The sequence below is a fragment of the Oculina patagonica genome, chromosome 5, assembly GCF_052425735.1.
Source record: "Oculina patagonica isolate OP01 chromosome 5, crgOcupat, whole genome shotgun sequence".
Taxonomy (NCBI): domain Eukaryota; kingdom Metazoa; phylum Cnidaria; class Anthozoa; order Scleractinia; family Oculinidae; genus Oculina; species Oculina patagonica.
The window spans coordinates 2,655,133-2,675,452 of NC_135762.1; the positions used below are offsets into that span (position 1 = coordinate 2,655,133).

A 20,320-nucleotide genomic window follows, 5' to 3' on the forward strand; every position below is an offset into this window, starting at 1 on the left:
GAAAGGGAAGGGGAAAGGCCGACAAGACTATAATTACAGCATCCACGTGAGCGAATACTGAGTCGTTTCCTTACTGCCAACAAATTGTTTATTCATCCATCTCAATTTGTGTTTCTTATCAGATCTTTACTTCTTACTGACCCTTCCTGGTTCTTTTGGGGATGTAGGGAGAGGTTGATTTAACGTATGCCGTCAGATCCAAGCGCTGTTCGCGACTAGCAAATTTGATTAAGGACGTTGTTTCTGAAAAGTAGTCCCTACAGCACCAGGGAGCCCCGGGTCGGTGGTGAATTGCTGTCTGTGAGGGGAGGCAATGGAAGTCAGTTTGTTTCCTTTACATTAAACTGACTAACCCTGGGCTGTTAAGTTCTGGTTCTAGCTTATAATTATTTGCAACTGAGCTCAGCTAGCGACAATAATAGGTTAACTTTGGTCAGGGATGTGTAGGGTGGTCATTAGCCTGCAGCTAGTGCTACCATCATCCTATCTTGCCAAAACTCTACGGGAGAGGAGAGAGTAACCACTTTTAATTCCTAGGGTTCAAAGAAACCTAATGGCCCATCAGCAACAGTGGTTAACTCAGGCTTCCATAGCAACATCGTCAAGGAAACTCGCTACTCCCCATGGATGGAATGGCATTCTAATTCAGATGCATGTTCCGGCCCCCGGCTCCCCTCCCTCTCACCTCTTACTTATTTTTCTGTGGTTGCTTAGACATTTCACCGGTATACACCTAGGTGGAGAGAGGCACTATGGTCGGCGCTTCAAGGGCCCCTTCCAGCCTTGGGAAAGGGGAGGGGAAAGGCCAACAAGACTATAATTACAGCATCCACGTGAGCGAATACTGACGTCTCCTTACTGCCAACAAATTGTTTATTCATCTTTCTCAATTTGTGTTTTTTATCGGATCTTTACTTCTTACTGACCCTTCATGGCCGGTTGGCAAATCTTCGTTGAAGCACTCGAAGATTCCGAATTATTTCATCCAATCAAAAACTATAGCTAGCGCAAGCGCTCACGAGCACTCCGAAAGCAATTGCACGAACGGATACGTCATGTTGCTTAGCAACTTCTAGGGCGAAAACCGCGGGCTCAGTAACTTCTCAGAAAAGTGAACGCGCCATCAACGTTCTATACCATTCTTACTTATTTTGAATTCATGTTTACATCAAAGACTTTTTCCCCCGACTGTTTTAGTCTTTTAACAGAAAGGAATATTTTTCTGACCTAAAGAACGCGTCATCAACAGATCATGGCTAAAATTTTCTTTTTCTATATTTAAATATTCAGCTGATAATGAATGTTAAATTCTAACAACACGCGCATATCAGTATGAAACTATGTACATATTTATCTTACCGGTCGTACATTAATTTTATACTCAAGTTAGCTTAAGATCGAGTAGCAGAATGTTTGTTCTTATTTCGTTCTATATTATTCCTACTTATATCGAATTCATGTTTACAACAACAACAACATCCTTAAAAAATTAATAAAAATTAAAGTCCGCTACATTTCTCCTTTGTGTTTGGATGGAAGTCACATTTAAGTCTAGTTGTCTAATAAAGTCTAATACAAACTAGCATGAAGATATTATGAGCTATTCTCAACTCTACTATTTTGGCCAAATTTGTTGAGCATTGCCATTAAAAGCTGGTTTTCACTGAGCATATAAATCTGAGCACTGGGACAAGCATAAGAGTCGACCTCACTAGGAATAAGTATAAGCACAAGAAGAATGAACAATTTTGTTTTCTTGTCCTTATGGTTATTTCTTCAACTTCAACTTTTATTGTCTTAAAATTTAATTTAAAAAAAAGAGGAAAAGAAAAGGACAAAAGGAGCGGAGGAGGGGTTTTTTTTTATTGTTTTGATGTAAAGTGTGAGCGGGAAGGGAGTTAGGAGGACGGGGAAAGGTGAGGAAAAAGTGGGCGAGAATATTATGATTGGGATTGTTGAGGGGATAGGAAGAGGTAGGTGTGGCGGGGACCGCCGAGTTTGGGACAGAAAGTAGAAGTCTCAGTTCCGTTGTTTGTCGGCGAGTGTTGTTTGTAGGACTCGCCGATTCTAGTTCTAGTCAGCGAGGGCGCGCCGGACTCTTTCTAGGATCGTTCTAGGTTATGCTTATTCCTGGAGAGTACAGCATACTAAGAAGAATGAATGTGTTTGCCCTTCTTAGTGCTTATATTTGCTTATGCCCAGGGAAAACCAGCCTTAATTTGTGCTAATTTATTATAACATTCCATGCATTTTTAGTAATCTCCGTTCCCCCTCCCCCCCTCCCCTCCCTTTCCCTCCCACTTGCTTGATCCAAATCTTAACGCAACAATATTGTATTCTTTTGAAAACTATGACATGGAGTGTGACATTGAGTCAGGGGAGGAAGCAGCTAGGGAAATTACTTTTGTAGTGTGTTGTAGACACTTGACTTCAACAAAGTGCGTAAGCTCCGGGCTTGTCTCAACAGGTTTTGTCCAAAGTTATAGCTCAGTGGAAAACAAAAATGGTTGACGAATTTGATGAAAGGAGGATTACATGGTTAAGAATTGCATTTCTTGGCATTTGCTAAGCACTGATGAACTGAAAGAAATGGTTACGGTAAATCCTGCATTTTCAACAGTTTTCGACAGTTCACTATGAGCTACGTTGGATACTGTGCTTTTGCTCCGGAATTCATTAGTTTGGACAAAACTTAAATTTATCCATCTCAGTGCGAAGAGACGAGGGCTAATTAATTCGCACGGTGTGCGGCTCTGCGCCACTTGAGTTATGCGTGTTTTCGAAAAACTTGAGAGTAAACCGCTGTACTTGTACATAGCATTTGTACATTCTGAATTTTGTTTTGTTAGTCAGTGGTTGAAGAGGCCGGATAGAATCAATTCAGCATTCAGGCTTTCTTTTTCTGCAAATGCCTTCCAAATATTTTCATAATTAAAAAAGGAATATAAAAGTTTGAGCGGGCCTAGCATGGACACGGAAGAGAACTTTATCAAATAACTCCAATATTATTAAGTCTAATGTTATGACACGCACATGCACAATTTTATATAGACAGAGCAATTCACCCTTTCTACTCCGTGGCTGCAACGGCTCGACGATGATTTCGCGAGACAATCTTGCAACCCACTTTTTCCAGGGGGGCCCCTTGTCTTTTTCAATATTTGCCATTATTGGCACGCCCGTCTAATAGGCCAATTTTTGACAAATAAATATTCAATGTACTGCGAATTCAGACTAGTGCAGTACGACAATATCGGAGGCTCTCTAAACGAAAACCTTGCTAGCCAGCTTCAAGTCGTCTTGTCAGCCTTGTCCGGTATTTTAACTGTAGTATCATAACGCTGAGAAAAAATTCTAACTATTTATCTGGGCTTGCCCGCAAGAACAGGTCTTTTGTAGACTCACAGAGGCTATCAGGGCTTGCGGGCGGGGCAGTCAGGTGCACAAACACCACTTTTTAAGGCAGCTCTCGAAATGCCTGGGCCGGGTTGTTCGAAAGGCGATTAACGCTAACCCAGGATTAAAAAATGATCGGGGTTTTAATTTCTCTTGTTTTAAAGGGTTTTCCATAGCTAATGTTTTGTGAAGTTTGAGATTGGTCCACGTCAAAACTGGGGGACAGAAAATATTAACAGAAAACCTTAATGAAATGTAATAAAATTTAAATCAAATTTCACGCTAATCCTGGATTAGCTTAATCAAGGAACTTTGAACAACCGGGCCCTGATTTCCAAACTCGCCACTAAATCGAGGTGCGCTCGTAGCAACAGGATGTCTGCTATAGTTCTGCTATCTGGAACTTCTAATTTAATCCCATGGAAAAATCTACAGTCCTCCGACGTAAACTCCTACGTGTCTTAACTAAATGGACTTCAGTAAATTCTAAATCACCATTTCATGTCTGGAATCCATCGATACTGACGATGGCTCTTCGTTAGGTGAATACCTTATGGTGGGGACGTGAGCGTTCTTGTGTTTATTTCTGTACTTCATCCTTCTCACGCAGTCTTGGCACTTGAAGTAAGCCTCGAACGGCAAGTAACACCACAAGCAGGGCATGAACATCGACATGAGCCCCATGACACCCCATCGGGCTACACACCCACTGACGGGCCCCGCACATGAGCACGGATTATCAGCCATTTGTCCCTCATCCTTTGTGTCCTTTGTGCAGTGGTAGAACAGTCCCTTGACGCAGCACATACACGTGCAGCAGTCCAATAGGTCCATGCAGTCCCCTCGTCGTTCCTGCTCTTCAAACGCGTCAAATTCTTGGCAAATAACATTGGTTGCGAACGGAGACACAATTGATGTGCTCGTCAGGATTACAGGACGATCCGCCAAAATATCATGAGCGGAGGGAAGTCTTCCCCTGCCCGGGACCCGCTGAGAGCCTTTGGATGCTGGGGTAAGCCTGCCAAGGTAGGCGAAATAACAAAGCGGCGCTGGAGGTTCTTTGTTAGAGAGATTGCCCAGACTTCGTCTGCCTCCAGCTTTAACATGACCAGTACTTCTCCTTCCTGGAGCTATTACGAAAGGGCCGTTTGCTTGTTGGTATCCGTTCGCTTGTTTGGGAGAAACACCATCTGGCTGACCATGGGCTAAGCTGTCGGGTGTCGACTTGGAGCGTGACACTTTCTGCTTCGGCGACAGGTTGATGTTGTTATTTTCCTGTCTAGCGGAGCTGCTTGGGTGAGCACCTTGTTGGGTTGTCTGAGTGGTGGGTTTATCAACCTTCATTCCTGTTGTCGCATCCTGAATTTGTTTCAAATTGCAGTATTCTCCCGCCAAATCAGTGTTGTCTGTTTGATACGAACACGATGGCTGCTCGTTTTTAGCCATTTCTTTAATTTCTTCTAAGCCTTCATTTCCTATAAAGAAAAGATAGCGAGAAACAACAACAATAACCGTAATCAATATGGCTACAAAAGTATACCAACCCACTGTCATGATTATCGCCTTGACAAAGAAACGTTTTTGCCTGCCAATTACAGTTAAAACCGTATCAGCTAATTTTTTTATAAGAAATGAAACGAAATGAAAACTCGTTACAAAGGCACTGTAGTTATAAGGTGAATAAAAACATAATACACAAAAGTCTAAGCGACACATTTGTAATACACTCACGCAAGCCATGCACTAAAAACTGATATATTTAAATGGCTTGTGGACTTAATCTTTGTATGAAATACAGCATTATCTTCTAAAACTGGGACTTCTTGATGCTCATCTTAGAGCGCAACTGACTCGACCAAACTAATTGATTGTAATTTAGGAAAAAAGTGTTTTAATTTCGCATTTGTTTTATTAAATAGCAACGCGTAAATTAAAAACGTTTCGATTACATCGCTCTTTTATGCGGCCCTTTTGTATATATTACTTCTAATGAATCATTTTTAGCTGACCTCGAGCGCGTTTTATAGCCCCTGAATGATTGTTAGGAATGTACATAAAGAAACTCATGTAGTTCTTGCGACGAACTAAAACTTGCGAAATAGGTACATCGATATTAAAGTTAGCATGTTTACTACACCTGCTGTCTTCCACGATTAAACATTCATCCGTATAAAAATTAGTATTCCTTACCTTTAGTGAAAAGCTAATAAAACGTTTCCCTCAAGTCATCTTATATGTAAAATATCGAGTCATTTGCGAAAATCCATCATCTTATTTCTTAAAATGTTGACGGAATGAGAAAAAGTTTGCCTGATCGTTTTTGGAGCACGCGAGAAAATTCATTGAAACATGATTATCACAACAAAGGCATGGGACTTTCTGACACCGGACTTACGTCAAAGGACTTCAGTGTTTCAATAATTCATTTCATCAATTGCGCTTGTTGTCAATCGTTTCTTGCACGCCTGTCTCCAAATTACCTGTCGACAGCAATTAACGTTGGAAGCTTTAGTTAAAATTCAGTTCAATTTCAAAATCGCGTGTTTAATTTTGGTTTGGAGTCAGATCTAAATTCTCCCTTGCTTAAGGGTTTCATGCAAACAAAGGTATCACATTTAACACTTTCATTTCCATTTTTTAAGCGGATGTAGTTTTATTTAGAATTTGTACTGTTTATTTCTGGCCGTTCACAATGGCGTATAAATCGATCGCTCACGTCAGAAAGGCAATGCCAACTTTTTCAGTTTAATTTCTATTACGGATATCTATAACAACAAAATTAAAAAATAAAAATAACCGGCTATAAATAAAATTCTTGGCATTATCCCCCACCAGAGGAAAAGGAACTCTACTATTTTTCGTTCGATTCAATATAGATCACAATTTTTTCCGGAGGGAACCGAGACAAAAACAATGTGATGCCAGACTATCTTATCACTAGCCTGCGTAGCAGGCACCTGTGAAGTTTTGGGCGCGTATTTGAAAAACGCGAAAGACGAAGACGAAGACGGCCACGCGAGAGGGCATTTTTTACCTCTCGTGGCCGTCTCGCGCCTTTCACGTTTTCCAAATACGCGCTCAAAATTTTACACAGGCGCCTGCTACGAAGGCTATCTTATCATCGTATTGGTCTGAAAACTCCTCAAATCCTGAAGAAGTCGACATTACTACTCTCGGTGTCTATTTATAATGTGTGTTATATACTCAGCTGGCATCCGCGATGATGCCCCACTGAAAGGACGGAGGAGAGCAAAAAAGCCCGAGAAGGAAGCCGAGGAAAGAGAACGGGACACAGACCGAGCCAGCGGCCCACCCCGCACGACGAAGAGGAACCAAGAAAGCCGAAACACGAACACAGACGAGAACCCACAAGAGTGAATGTGGGCGAGGAGCCGGGAGGGCGGGAGCCCGGCGGACGACACGCGCCAACCACAGACAAAAGGTGACCCGGAGCGACGCGCGCCGGCAGACCGAGCGCGGCTGGACGAGCCAGAGGCACAACGGAGCGAGCCGGCGCCCCGGACCGCCAGCCGGGCACGAGTCTAATTGTTAAATATAAGTAAATTAAGTCAAAACTGAAGAAAAGCCTAAAAGATTACTGTAAAAAGTCTATTAAGTCCACTAGAGTATTGAAAGTAATTTGCGTTTGCTTTGGTTTAATTTGCACCACTACGTTCAGTCATAGTAACGGTTCAGTGATTGGTTTACTTACCGAACTCGCGCCACTTTCTCGACCAGTCGGAAGTAAAAGCAAAACCAATCGTAACTTGCTCACACACGTTTTCCCGCGCTTACTGCTGGCTGTATGTATGTATTTGACGTTATTTCAAATAGTATCAAAATGCGACGAAAAAAATATTTTCAGCAAAAATAAGGTAAGGCAACAGGAAAATAACTTTTCCGCTGCTTGGGTTTAATATTGAGAAAGTGGGCCACTGATATTGAAATTACTAACTTCAAGAGACCTCTCTTATACGACAGAGTGGCATAATGTTTACCACAAATATTTTTTTTCTAAAACCTAACAATTGATTCAAGGCTGTTGCAACTTCACAATTACACCAAAGTTTGATTTTCTATTTTCATGCGAAAATATAAATAGAATTCTCTTTATGATTACCTTGCGAGAATGTACACAAAGTGTTGCTGAAAGAGTTCTTGTGAATTAGCCTTAAGTTCCGGTTTTTCTGAGAGGCTAAAGTTCCAGATACCAAAATACGAGTATTATGCTTTTAGCTAGTAAAACCACAATTATCGATCATGACATAGTCACTTTCATAAGCGGAAAAGGAACTTAAGATTTGGATCACTTCCCTGGGCCTCTTACAAAAATTAGCCATAGGCACGTGGAACTCCAATATCAACCAAAACATACCTCCACAGTTTAAAATTCAAAGCATGTACATGCTAATCAACAAATTGCAGCTATTCGTGCATTAAAAAAGAAATTAAAGTTAAAACTAAAAGTGTTTTACTCTGATCTGAATTGCAGCGAGTTTGCTGACAGTTTCCTTCAATTACTTTCTAAGTATATTTTCTCTTTACATAGCTGCTGTATAATATATGTCTTGTTGACTGTGTTGTTTTTCTGAGTACACACGTATTTACTGGATCTCACCAAAATTGCATTTTTAAATTGAGTTAGGGCCGAATCGCACTAGCGGACAAATTTGTAACAAATGGTAGATTCCAAAATGAGTCACTTGTTGAGAACACAAGTGGATTACGCGAGACCACACTGTCCAACAGGACAAGAAGCGCTGATTGGTCCGCGTGCACGCGATGTCAACAATGCAACAGTGCGACGACGGGACAAGGGAAGAAACGGACACCGGGGGCCACCCGAGGAGGACTGACAAGTCGCATTCCCATGCCCCGAATGCAGAAACAATACGTGGATGAGTGGCCCACTGGACCACACAGCACACCAATGGCGGACGAGTGCCCCACAACCGCCGCACCGGAGAGGAGGGGGCCAGGAGAGAAGGGAGACCCCCGGAGCCGGACCGCGGGACGAAATGGCGACGCCGGAGAGACAGGGAGCCGGCACGAAGCGACTCACCTGCCCAGAGCCACGCGCGGCATGTCATGACAAACGTCGCTAGTGCGATTCGGCCCTTATTGTACATCCACGTCTTTTAGACATTTATTAAATACTGAGTTGTATAGATCAGGGATGTTCGCAAAGTATTGGCAAGTTTAACTTCTAACGGCCATAATATTGAGATTTATAGTCTGATAAACATTTCCTCGCTAACTGTATAAAACATGTCAGCATAATTACATCACCTTCAGTTATTTTCGTCTTTTAAACCATAATAAATAATATGCAAATATAAACACTTGCCTTTTTGTTTAGCTGTCGAGGCTGCTAGAAAAAACATTGGCGAGAAACGCGACTTTTAAGCCTTTTTCCAAATGCACGCGGGGATTCTAGCTGCGTATAGGGTTTGGTCGTCTTAGAAAAGACAGCTCTTTGGAAATGTAGTAATTATTGAAGTTTGAAGAGCTCTTTGACGCATCAAAATTATACTGCCCACTGCGTAATTAAGTGGTGTTTTGTGTATTTATATTGTCGGCTACTGTTAAGAGGTTTAAAGAAGCTATATTAAGGATAAAGCTTGAGTTTGCCAACCCTCGTCTATTTGAAGTTTCAGCGTGAGACGTGTGATATGAAGCTGTGTGAATGTGTATCGTGCCAAAATAAACGCTTGGTGCTTTGTTATGGCTATATGTTGTTGAAACGCGCCGTGAACACACATTCTCTTAGAACGCTGAATAAAAACATGGTTTGCTTGACGTCATCACTTGAAATTACCGTTTGGATATTTCATCCGGGCTGAAGGAAATGACGCGAAAATGATTTATTATAAGCGTGAACACATGCAAAATTCGTGCGAGCTTAGCGCAAAAAACAAAAACTCATTTATCCAAGCTTCTAGCCACATTCGAGTGCTTAAAACTCTGAGTTACTATTTAAGACAATTTAATTTTAACTTCAATGCGATTATCCGCCTTTTATTCTTTTTTGTGGCGAGCGTGCATAATCTAGAGACCGAGTACTTTTGAGGCGTCTAGTACAAGTGCTTTGCTAGTGGGTAGCTGTAAAGTCCTAAATGGAAAGTTAGCGGAAATGCCATTTTTTTAAAAGATGAATTAAGGTGAAAAATGAGACATTAAGCTCAGTTGCTTTGTGAGTTTTTGATGCTTAAAGAAAATTTAAACTTTTATCGATGGATCTGTCAAAAATATTGGCTTTCATGCAAATCATTCCAGATAAACAAACGTTTTACGATAAGCTCTTCACTCTGTTGCTGATCATGAGAAAAACAAACAGCAAGATTGGTCCATTTCTAATGAACGGTAAAACGACACCATGGACTAAAGCGCACGCCTTAAAAACGTTTCCTTAATTTTGTAAAGCATTTACAGGCGGTTTTGTGTCGCTCTTTAATAACGCGCGTGTAGTGTGCGAGGCGAGCGCGCGCGAGTTCACGCGGTTAGAGAAGAGACACATTCTACTGAACTGTGATCGCCAAAAAGAAATAACAAAGAAATAAATAAAAAATTGGCTATACGAAAAGTGGATCGCAAACTCTTGAGCCGACAAACCCGGAAAATCAGAAAACTATTAACGCTTTTTGAGCAGCACTCCTGATTCTTTTCTTCGATGTCATGAGCGATCAGTTCCCGACAATTTTTTTGCAATGAGCGGCAGAATATGTTATTACAAGTTTTCTGGTAAATTATTCGAATTTCCCGATGCCCGGCAGCTCAATTCGATTCGAGTCCCGGTATAAAGAAATGATGCTCTCGCAAAGTTGCAGTTATTAGAGTTGTTTATTAAATACGCGAGGAAAAAAAAATTGAACATTATCGCGTGAATTTTAGGAGCATCTTTAATTACCTCGGTTCAACGGCATCAAAATTAGCCTTAACGCAACATCAGTTGTTAATCGATTGAAAAATCCCTTCAGTTTTTAAACGCCCCCAGTCTAGTTTTAATTGTCATCGTTTACAATGACCCAAAAGTTTTGTTTTCTAATTTTATCTTCCCTCAGGCTAGAAATGCCATGTCATGCCATGTCAGACCGAAACGCGCGAAACTTTGCCCCGCTTCTCCCGCGAGCTTCACGTTTTAACAGAACTTTTACACGGCGCCTCGAAACTCGCCTGTTTATTGCAAACCAGGGACGTTTTAGTCGTAGGCATTCACATTTAAGGTACTCAATTTGAAGAAAAAGTTTAACCATATGTTACCTTTTTAGAATTTCTATTACAGTCAATATTTGCTCACTGAAATATTAATATGGCATACAATATTCCGACTTACTTTGTTTCCTTTCTAGCAGAGAGAATAGAGGCTATCTTACCTGCCTCTAGAAACTGCATCAGAAAAGGCTTCATTGTATACTTCACAAATTTTATAATAAAACAACCGCTTTTCCAGCATGCAAATACTTCATTCGATATGCATAAAAGTGCGCTTGCCAAGCTGAACAAATGTACGTATGAATCAAGCGTTACAGATGTCTGTCCAAGCTATATATAAACACAGCACAAAAACACATTTAGGTTATGCAAAACGCTAAAAGAACTGCATCGACATACTGGCTGATCACGAAAATGATAAAAATTTTAATTTTTTTTGTTCTGACAGGCGATTGCCTTTTGGCGTAATGAGAAAGATGAAACGTCACAAAATCGAAAAATTCGAAAAAAAAGGGAGAAATTTCAGCTTTCGAAGCTTTTTAAAGCGCCACTTTCTGAAAACAAACTGAATGCATCAATAGAAAAATTAAAAGTGGCGTCGGAAAGTAGCGAACAAATAGCTCAAAATATCCCGTAGCCGTTCTCCACTTCGACTCTGAGTGATGGTGGACTAAAAACATTATGCACGTATGCATAAGTGTCCATACCCGGAGAGACCCTCAAACTGCTTTCCATTCGCCGGTTAAATAAAAGCTGCTTGTCGTAGCTTTAAAAACTATCTTCGAGCATTGAAGCTTGTTCATGATCAGTAGGTAGTCGCAGCCGTCTGCTAGCCTTGGAAGAAGGGAACCGTCAAATGAACGACCGACTGGCAAAAATTAATTTTCTTTCTGCAACTCACTAGGCTACTAAGAGCGAAAAATCAAACAACAATGCTTTCTATATTCCCATAAGGTTCATATTAACGCAGTTTTAAAGCAGGTTTTAGGGTGTTTACGACCAAACGGTAACATTATTTTGCGTTGGAAACTTTCAAGGACCCAGCGCAAACCATCGTACGCGCGTTTATAAATAAATTACCGTCCTAGAAAAGGAAAATTGTGAGACCGCTTACCAGTGAATGAAACCTTCCAATTCAGGTTGACCGCTTTCTGCAAGACTGTTATAAATGTTAGTCGGTGCGAGACTTTTCAAATGGTATTTTTTAGCTGATGACTAGCGAAAAACAAACGGCACAAATGGCATCGGCAATAAAGTGAACGACTCTTTGACAATTCGTTCGTATATCTTAATCGTGTGACGCAAATGGCCGAATGTAAATTTGTCAAAATCGAACAGATGGAATTGACAACCTAAAATGCGTAATTGGATTCGTGTTGGCCACAGCGGTCTTCAAGCTATAAAATATCAACTCAGTTTTGTAAGAAACAAATAAAGAAAAATACTTATCATTTTTATTTATTCGTAGAAAATAAGGAGCTAATGCTCTCACGAACTTTTCAGTGCTTTAGCTGATTTGGCAAACAGATATGGCGAGTATCATAAGCCAAGCTTGTTATTACGCGCGCCGATTGTCAATGAAAAAGGGCTATTTTCATTCAAATTGCACGCGCTAGAATGATATAAATTAAAATCCCAGCTTAAAATTCGCATTCTTAGAAAAATACGTGCGCCTGTCAAAACCGCCAGTAAAATTAACGACTTTTCGACGGAACAATATTTTCTTGCTCGCAATATTCGGCATGTTCTGTAGTGTTGGGCAGCGAAAAAACCCGATCCAACTTGTTTGTCTGTAAAGTTCGGAACCCCTAAAGTCCCTGGTGCAATCCATTGTGAATTATTTATGCTTACGTTTGTAATGGCGAGCTTACGTATTCAGCCAGCAACAGATCCATGTGTGTACTCATGAAAAACAATGGAAACAACACAAATTAAAATATATACACCATTTTGACGAAAAATCCCCCTTTTTAAAAGTGGTATTATTAGAAGAGGGAAAGAATATCCTTCCGTGGATTGTTCCAGCGATAACGTGTTTTTCCATGCTGGTTTAAAGCTAATTTTAAATGTTTGGAAAATAAAAGCCGGCTGCAGCTGCACAGAGATAATTTACGGCGTGTTATTAAAATGATCAGGCGGTGTCACGTGATTAATGATATCAAGAAACTGACTTTAGCAGTAGACATGAAACTTCCACAAATTCAATAAAAACATGGGTTTTTCTCGTATTTTCTTTGAATTTAACGCGACGGAGGAAAATAACTGCTTTTTACAAACCGCTTGGCAGCCGGTCCCGCGCCTTTCAACTAAGGACAAAATATAGAAGCTATATTAAATAAGGGTAAAAAAACTATACTTTCACTTTGACGTTTGCGGCGAGTTCTAAAGGAAAATTTAATTGTAGACCCAGTCTTTATTCTTTCTCTGGCTAATTATTTCTAGTAGCTGAAGGGATAATGTGAGTTCTATTTTAAAGATATGTTAAGGTTTTTTTCTACAGCATATTTTAGTACAGACAACCTGAATTTCTGTTACGCGACTTACTATTATGACACAGCTTTCAAAATTGATTCCCTTTCAACTTCAGTCCCAAACTCAAAATGTAAATTCTCATTACTAAATCTTATACTTTTCTTCTCATTTTAGTTTTGAGAGTTTGGTTGTACATCAAAACACTAACATGCAGAGTTGACAATCATTCGACTCCTTACTTTCGTGATAAAAAGGAAAAGAAATAAAATCATTTCACATAAAAAAATCAACAGAATTACGCGACGTTTCGACCGCTCTTCGGTCATTATCAAGCTAAAAGGTAAAGAAATAAAACTTGCATAGATATATATAGTGACAGATCTAGAGGTAAAAATGTGTGAAAAATATTAATGAAGTAGAGATATGTAAAAATATACGTCGCTTTGTTTGCGCGCGCGATTTCTCGCTCTCCCCGACTGACTAGAACGCCAAGCTACGCTGGCTATAAAAACAATAAAAAGCATCCAAAACTAATTAAACTAATTGATAAAAAATGTACTCAAAAGTTTTTAAATAATTTTTAGTTTTGCATGCTTTTTTTTGTTTTTAGCACCTACTTGTAAATTCTTTTTACATAAATTTTTACATATCTCTACTATTTTTCACACATTTTTACCTCTTTGTCACTATATATATCTATGAAATTTTATTTCTTGTCGCGAAACGACCCTGAAAGGGAGAGCACACATGAAAGACGACTGGGGGCGTGGGATAAGAGGGGGCGGGGCACGCGTGGGCGAGAAGAGTGACGGGGGCGGTAAAGAGGCAGGAGGCCGGGGGGGGGGGGGGGCGGGGACAGCGGGGGTGTGAGGGGGGGGAGTGGCGGGTGCGGGGGGGGGAGGGAGGGGGGGGGAGGGGGAGGGGGGGGGGAGAGGGGGGGCGGGGGGGGGGCGAGCGTGCCGGGGGACCGAGGGAGAGGCGCAGAAAAACTGGGTCGAGCCACCTTAACATTTAGCTTGAAAATGACCGACAAACGGTCGAAACGTCGCGTAATTTTACCGTGGATTTTTATTGTGAAAAAAAAAACACAAAAATAATCACGAAAAAAATCTGTCATCATTCCATGGGCAGTTAAGGGCCGGGTAAAACGTTTTTTTTTTTTTTTTTCAGTGACAAGGAAGTTAATGAAAACTGACATTGGATACGTGACTAGTGGATTAATCTGCACGGACATTAAAAGAGGAAAAGACTTCACTTTAATAATTTTATTGTTTGATTATCCAGATCTCATGATACCACACATCACGTTGAGGCAACTTGGCTGATCGTCCCACGTTTAACTCGCACACGTATCGAGATTCATTTCAAAATCAAGTTTACTTTTAAGGAATTGTAAATTTATAAGTATAGCCCAGGTAGGTCATTAATGTCACATAAAAATTGTCACATAAAAATTGCCCTTGTAAACCCGGCTTATAGCTGAAGATGCTAAAAATCATGTGCCACATACACACAGGATGTTAAATCGTCTATAATAGGTATGTCACGGTTTATAATGATAGCAAAACACATAACGTTGGGGTAAAACTACGGAAAACATTAAAATAACTGCAAAAAATTAACTTAATAAAATAAAATAACAAAAAGCTGTAATTTATTTCGCTGGTTGAGAGAAGTAGAAGCTTCAACAAACAAACAGAAAAATAAACAAAACAATCAAAACTAAACTAAAATGTTGTTTAGCGGAACCGGTATATTTTGCAATTATTATAACCGCAATACATTGCATATAAATCGAATAAAAAATGTTCACAAAGCTTGTACACAGTGATGATAAAATATGTTCTATACCCCTGTGCTTTTTACACTTTACATACACAGGAATTAAATGGACTAAACGCTAAAATCTACAAACATGTATACAGTTGAATTCCCTCCGGCTCCACATCTCCGAGTCCCTTAGCCTGCGTGGCCGGCGTTCAAAGGGGAAGGAGATGAATGTATTGCGCGCTGAGCCATTTTTTTCGTAAATAAAAATTTTTTTTAAGGGGAAACTGACCTGAATATTCATGGATCCATTTATTCTATGCCTAGTGCGCAAACATCAAGTTAGATTATTCATTAGCCAAAACGAGAAGTATACACGAAAAAAAAATGGACCGACCATTTCTTGACTCCAGCTCACTACTTCTACAAAAACCGTTCAAGGATCAGTTAAGATCTGTTACTTAACTTTACTTTGCTTACTTTAATTTAAAACTTGACTACCGTTTTATTGCAATTGTAACTTAAAAGTCGAAAAAATGCACGTAAATTACTGTAACATTAGGTTATTAACAGCAAAGTTGTATAATGACCTCGCACTTGTATATGTAGTAATAACCGTTTAAAATCATTACTTAGTCCATCAGTATTCGTACACAGAAAGGATGTATGCTATCACAGGGAGTAACAAGGACAGAGCCACGGACATCACCCCTGATGCGGTTCCTTTTGGCTTGACCGGTGGCGGCGGCGGTTTCACTGTCGGCTTCTGCACTTCTTCTCCTGATCCAGACAGCTCACATCCGCCTCCAGAACAGTCGCGTTTACACTTGCTTCCATCGCAGTGCAGCTTGCAGTTTCCACCAGGACAGGACATGATGCACATTTCTGAACCCGGCTCACAATACATTTTACAGTTGCCCTTAGTGCAGATCTGATCGCACTCCTTTGCTGTGCACCTCATGTTGGTACAGTTGTGCCCGCAATTCTGTGTGCAGTTACCCCCAGCGGTGCACTTGAAGTTGGTGCAGTGACCTCCTGAGCATGAGCTTTCACAGTTCATCGCTGTGCACTTGATATCGCAGGCTCCGTGAGCACAGGTTTGTTCACAGAGGTCGGTGTTACTGTTGCTGCACTCCAACCTGCATTTCCCTCCAGTGCAACTGCTTTCACACTTTGATGAAGCTTCGCAGTGCATGTTGCAAGGTCCTTTGCAATTCTGTGTACACTCCCCGGTACCTGAAATGTTTCGAAAACGTAATTAAACAAAGTTACTCCAAAATTACGTGGCTGAAACCTCGCAGTTACTTTATAAATAATAATAATAATAATAATAATAATAATAATAATAATAATAATAAAAATAATAATTTTATTTAGCTCATATTAAAGTTTACAGTTTTGTTCGTATTCTTAATAAAATAGAAAAAAGGTATTACAGGAATTTGTAGTTAATTAAGTATTGAGCTGGGGAGCTAAATGAACCGGTAGGTTTTCAAGTTAGCTCCCCATACAATTAATGTTATAAATAGTATAAAAAGCAGGTGATTAATAGGAAGGAAGGAGGACCTACGAATTTACAAACTTAGTTTAATGGAAAATCAATTTAGTTTTTGTTCTGACAGGAGGTAACGTTTTATTTGCTTGGGAAATGCTAACACACTTAAGTCTTTCAAAGAAGATGGAAGGTCTTTCCGAATATCAATTGCCATGAAAGAGACGGATTGCTTTGCCATTGCTTTCGAAATGCGTCTTGAAAAACGGATAACGAAAGGAAGCTCGTCTAGACGCGTATCTCTTCTTGTGCCCGTCTTTATACTAGAGACGCATAACCAGATGAGCAACAAAACAATTTTGCCGAAGCTCGTCCAGACGGGTAACACGTTTCTAGTATGAAAACGGCCATTGCGTTATTTGGGTTTGTTGTGATTTGGCAGATGTCTTCCGAGTAATTTTTTAAACTCAATGGATATCTAAATACTTTATTGACTTTTACACTCAGCATTTTGGTTTTTGGCACTGGCCAGGTATGATACTTAGTTTTGGTTTTGCGACATTCTTAGAAAACCGCTCTCATGGAGGAGGGTGAGAAGCACGAGGGACCACTTGACTAGGATGAAAAGGGGTCTATTGCACATACCTTTGGAGCATTCCAAACCACACCCCTCCCCCTCACAGACTTGTCCACAATCGTCAGCCTTACACTTGATATCACTGCACTTCTCAGCGCAAATCTGAACAACCTTTCCACTGCCGCTAGCGTGAAGACCACAGTATCCCTTCTCACACTGCTGGTTACATTTGGACGACACAGTGCAGTTCACCAGAGAGCAGTTTCTAAGGCACGTCTGTGTACAGTCGCCGCTTGAACACTTCAGCGAGTCACAACCACCCGCCAGGCACCGCTGGAAGCAGTCTGAAGAGTTGCAGCTAAAGGAGGCGCAAGGCTCCACCACGCACACCTGGTCGCATTTGGAGTACTCTGAATGATTGGCGCTCCCGCAAACAAACGGACACTGTCCATCCAGGCAGATCTGAGATCGTGTGGTGTTCGAGATTCCATCACAAGAATCGATCCCTGCACCTTGTACGTGGATGTACGCAGTGAACAGCGAGATTATTAGGATGAGAGTTGCTGCAAGTGAATTAGCCATCATCGTGGGAAATAAGGAAGAACACCAAACTGCGAAAATAAAAGCGACGAGTTTAAGGTTAATTGATGACTGTTTGTGCAGCGACGTAATGATTAGAGCAATATTGTTTCTGTAATATTGTTTGTGATTTCATGCCTAAAACTCAGTAAAGACGTGAACAACCATTAAGACTTTAACAATTTTTTTTTATTTTTTTTTTTTTTTTTTAAAAAAAATTTTTTTTTTTTTTGAGATAAATGGTTTTTTTTTTTTTTTTTTTTTTTTTTTTTTTCGGGGGGAGTTTTAACAATTTTTTTTTTTTTTTTGTAATATGTTAAATATAAAAAAAAAAAAAGAGGGTTTGGGGAAAAAAAAAAAAAAAAAAAAAAAAAAAAAAAAAAAAAAAAAAAAAAAATATTAGTGTCAACTTTTTCAACTTGAAAAAGAGTGTGATTAATGCATCATGTATGAAAAAATAAGAAGTCTCACTACATAAACTGAGTGCAGAATAGTCAATCCTATGCAGCCAAGCATTAAATTCATAAAAGTGACCATTGTTTGACTGCATATTTTTCGAATTTAATTTTACCAATATTTAATTTGTTCTACTTGCAGCGCCCGGGCTGCAGCGAGCGAGAGTAAAATGCCACACAATACTTTCGGTGGATACAACATGCAGGATTTATGAAACAAGCTTCATGTAATGTGCACAGTGCTTCCTCGGGAAACTTCGGTGGGCGACCGTTTTCCATTATGTTCCTTTGAATGTATGTTTACAGTGTTTATGCAAATACACTGAACGATATTTCCATAAAGTTGTTTACCGTCATACACACAAATGTTATCGTATTCAAAGACAAAGACCACTTCTTAGCAGGTTTACAAAAACAGGCAAAGATTCTCGGCACCAGTGTGGCTTTATAAATGTAATAAAAAATCAATTAAGACAAGTTTTACTGCAAGGTTTTGGTCGGTGCTTAGTAAATGTGGTTTAGAGTAATAAATGCAAACAATTCTTCTAGTAGCTTCTTAGTCAATAGTCTTCTTACATATTGTAGAATAAAATACTGCAGGAAGGCGGAAACCAAAGAGTTTTAAGATAGCTTACAGCTGTAACATCATCTTACAATTTTTTTAGTTTAGAATGTGTCGATTAAAAAAAGTGAAACTGAAAGTTTCCGTTTCTAGAAAGATTCCATATATTTCCGGTTCAATGGGTATAAGCGACAAGAATGTGAGTTCTAGTTATAAATATAGGCGATTGCTGGTTTTGAAATTTCGAAAGAAAAATAAAGAAAATTCTTAAATAAACTGGGTAATCAGACAGCAGGTCATACTTTGAATTAACCCTTGCTCCAACAACTCAGAGAGATATTTAGGTATGTAGACTTTCGCTTTCGTGTTCCGCTTCTTTGTGAGAAGTCTTTTAATTGCGGAAAGAGCTCGAGGGATCGATGGCGTGATCATGAGATTTCGCATGATCAATCGAATTTACGTTAGATTTTGCAGCAAAAACACGGCGCTATGTTATGATTGCTAAATGACCATTCTGAGTGAAAAAAGTTTATATATGTGTTATGTCACGTTGCAGCTCTTTAGCAAAGAACGGGCTGATCGGCCGCCCTACGTTGGACATACCTGAAAACTTCCAATAACACTGCAAGATGACAATAATTTTTGAAACGTTAACTTAGCTCAGCCTTCAAAACCTCTCTTTAGAAACGGGACACGAATGCACTCAACATATCGCGAAGACTCGGCGATGTTTCATTGTCGGCACATATCACTTGATAGCCTTGACAGCTTAGTAACGTACGAAGTAATGCACCGAGTCACTTTGTGAGTTGTTATGCCAATCAGGTTTTTCCAGCGCGAAAGAAATGCTAATGTAAGGTCCTCAAGAGAGAAACTTAACTTACCTCAGATCGTGGTTGTAAGACTGAAAGGAGGCTTCCACTCTGAATGACGCGGCCGCGCGGTGCCCTTTACACCCAATTCACTTGCGCTATGCATATATGAAATTGTTTTCATCGTAATCTGATTTGTTTTGCTAAAGTCAGTCACGTGGAGTCACGCATAGCCTGAGCCAGGAGTGTGTTACAAGGCACGTTTACACGGCAGAGAAATTTGGGTACGGACCCCTCACAAAACGTTCCAGACCTAACCACTTTTGTAGAGAAACAGTCAAATCAAAACGGGGCCATATATAGGCGCGTTTACACGGCAGAAAAATTTGAGTACGGACCAGTCAGAAAATTCTGTTTCTCCACAAAAGTGGTTAGGTGCGGACAAATTTTTTGACGGGTCTGTACCCAATTTTCTCTGTCGTGTAAACGCGCCTATATATGGCCCCGTTTTGATTTGACTGTTTTTTTTTTTTTTACAAAAGTGGTGAAATCCGGACTGTTTTTGTGACGAGTCAGGGCGTAGTGAGGTTTTAGGAAGGGTGTTCGCATTGACAGGAATATTTTTTGGGGGTTTTTTATATGGCGGCGGGGGGGGGGGGGGTTTTTTTGGTTTTTTTTTTTTGGTTAATATTTTTTTTTTTTTTTTTTTAAAACCCCCCCCCCCCCCCCCCCGAGTCCGTACCCAAATTTCTCTGCCGTGTAAACGCGCGTACAGTAAATATGTCTCATTCATCAGAACGCTTTCCTGACTAGACTGGTGTAACTTGATGTCCATCTTGAATCAGATAAATTCTTAGCTCGGCTGATCGAAAAAAAAAAACCGGGCCATCTTTACATTCGGATGTATGCGCTGATCATGAGCACGTGCCGAACCATCGCTTCTTCGAAATTTATATCTTCATGACCACCCATGTCCTTACTTTTTATTGAGTGAGA

The 20,320-nt window shown here is 40.2% G+C and overlaps 2 protein-coding genes across 4 annotated transcripts; both read right to left on the bottom strand.

The window, feature by feature from the left end:
• Positions 1-2,281: 2,281 nt before the first annotated feature.
• On the bottom strand, positions 2,282-11,920 carry LOC144654664 (uncharacterized). 3 transcript variants are annotated; one of them, XM_078514860.1, is made up of 2 exons: positions 11,723-11,920; positions 2,282-4,871 (listed from the first exon to the last, which is right to left on the bottom strand). In XM_078514860.1, exon 2 carries the CDS (start codon positions 4,840-4,842, stop codon positions 3,883-3,885), a length of 960 nt encoding a protein of 319 aa, XP_078370986.1. In that variant the 5' UTR covers positions 4,843-4,871; positions 11,723-11,920; the 3' UTR covers positions 2,282-3,882. The 3 variants fall into 3 exon arrangements, with proteins under 3 accessions (XP_078370986.1, XP_078370988.1, XP_078370987.1); XM_078514862.1 differs by lacking the exon at positions 11,723-11,920 and adding an exon at positions 5,792-6,472; XM_078514861.1 differs by lacking the exon at positions 11,723-11,920 and adding an exon at positions 5,587-5,759.
• Positions 11,921-14,330: 2,410 nt separating this feature from the next.
• LOC144654665 (uncharacterized) lies at positions 14,331-19,493 on the bottom strand. Its single transcript, XM_078514863.1, has 3 exons — positions 19,397-19,493; positions 16,985-17,527; positions 14,331-16,083 (listed from the first exon to the last, which is right to left on the bottom strand). The coding sequence occupies exons 2-3, from the start codon at positions 17,499-17,501 to the stop codon at positions 15,488-15,490; spliced, it is 1,113 nt and encodes a 370-aa protein (XP_078370989.1). The 5' UTR covers positions 17,502-17,527; positions 19,397-19,493; the 3' UTR covers positions 14,331-15,487.
• Positions 19,494-20,320: the final 827 nt, after the last annotated feature.

Bases quoted from the DNA above. Each gene is read 5' to 3' on its own strand.
- LOC144654664 (XM_078514860.1), bottom strand. From the start codon at position 4,842: ATGGCTAAAAACGAGCAGCCATCGTGTTCGTATCAAACAGACAACACT.
- LOC144654665 (XM_078514863.1), bottom strand. From the start codon at position 17,501: ATGATGGCTAATTCACTTGCAGCAACTCTCATCCTAATAATCTCGCTG. The intron at 16,084-16,984 runs GTATGTGCAATA...GAAACATTTCAG, and splicing joins TGGTTTGGAATGCTCCAAAG to GTACCGGGGAGTGTACACAG.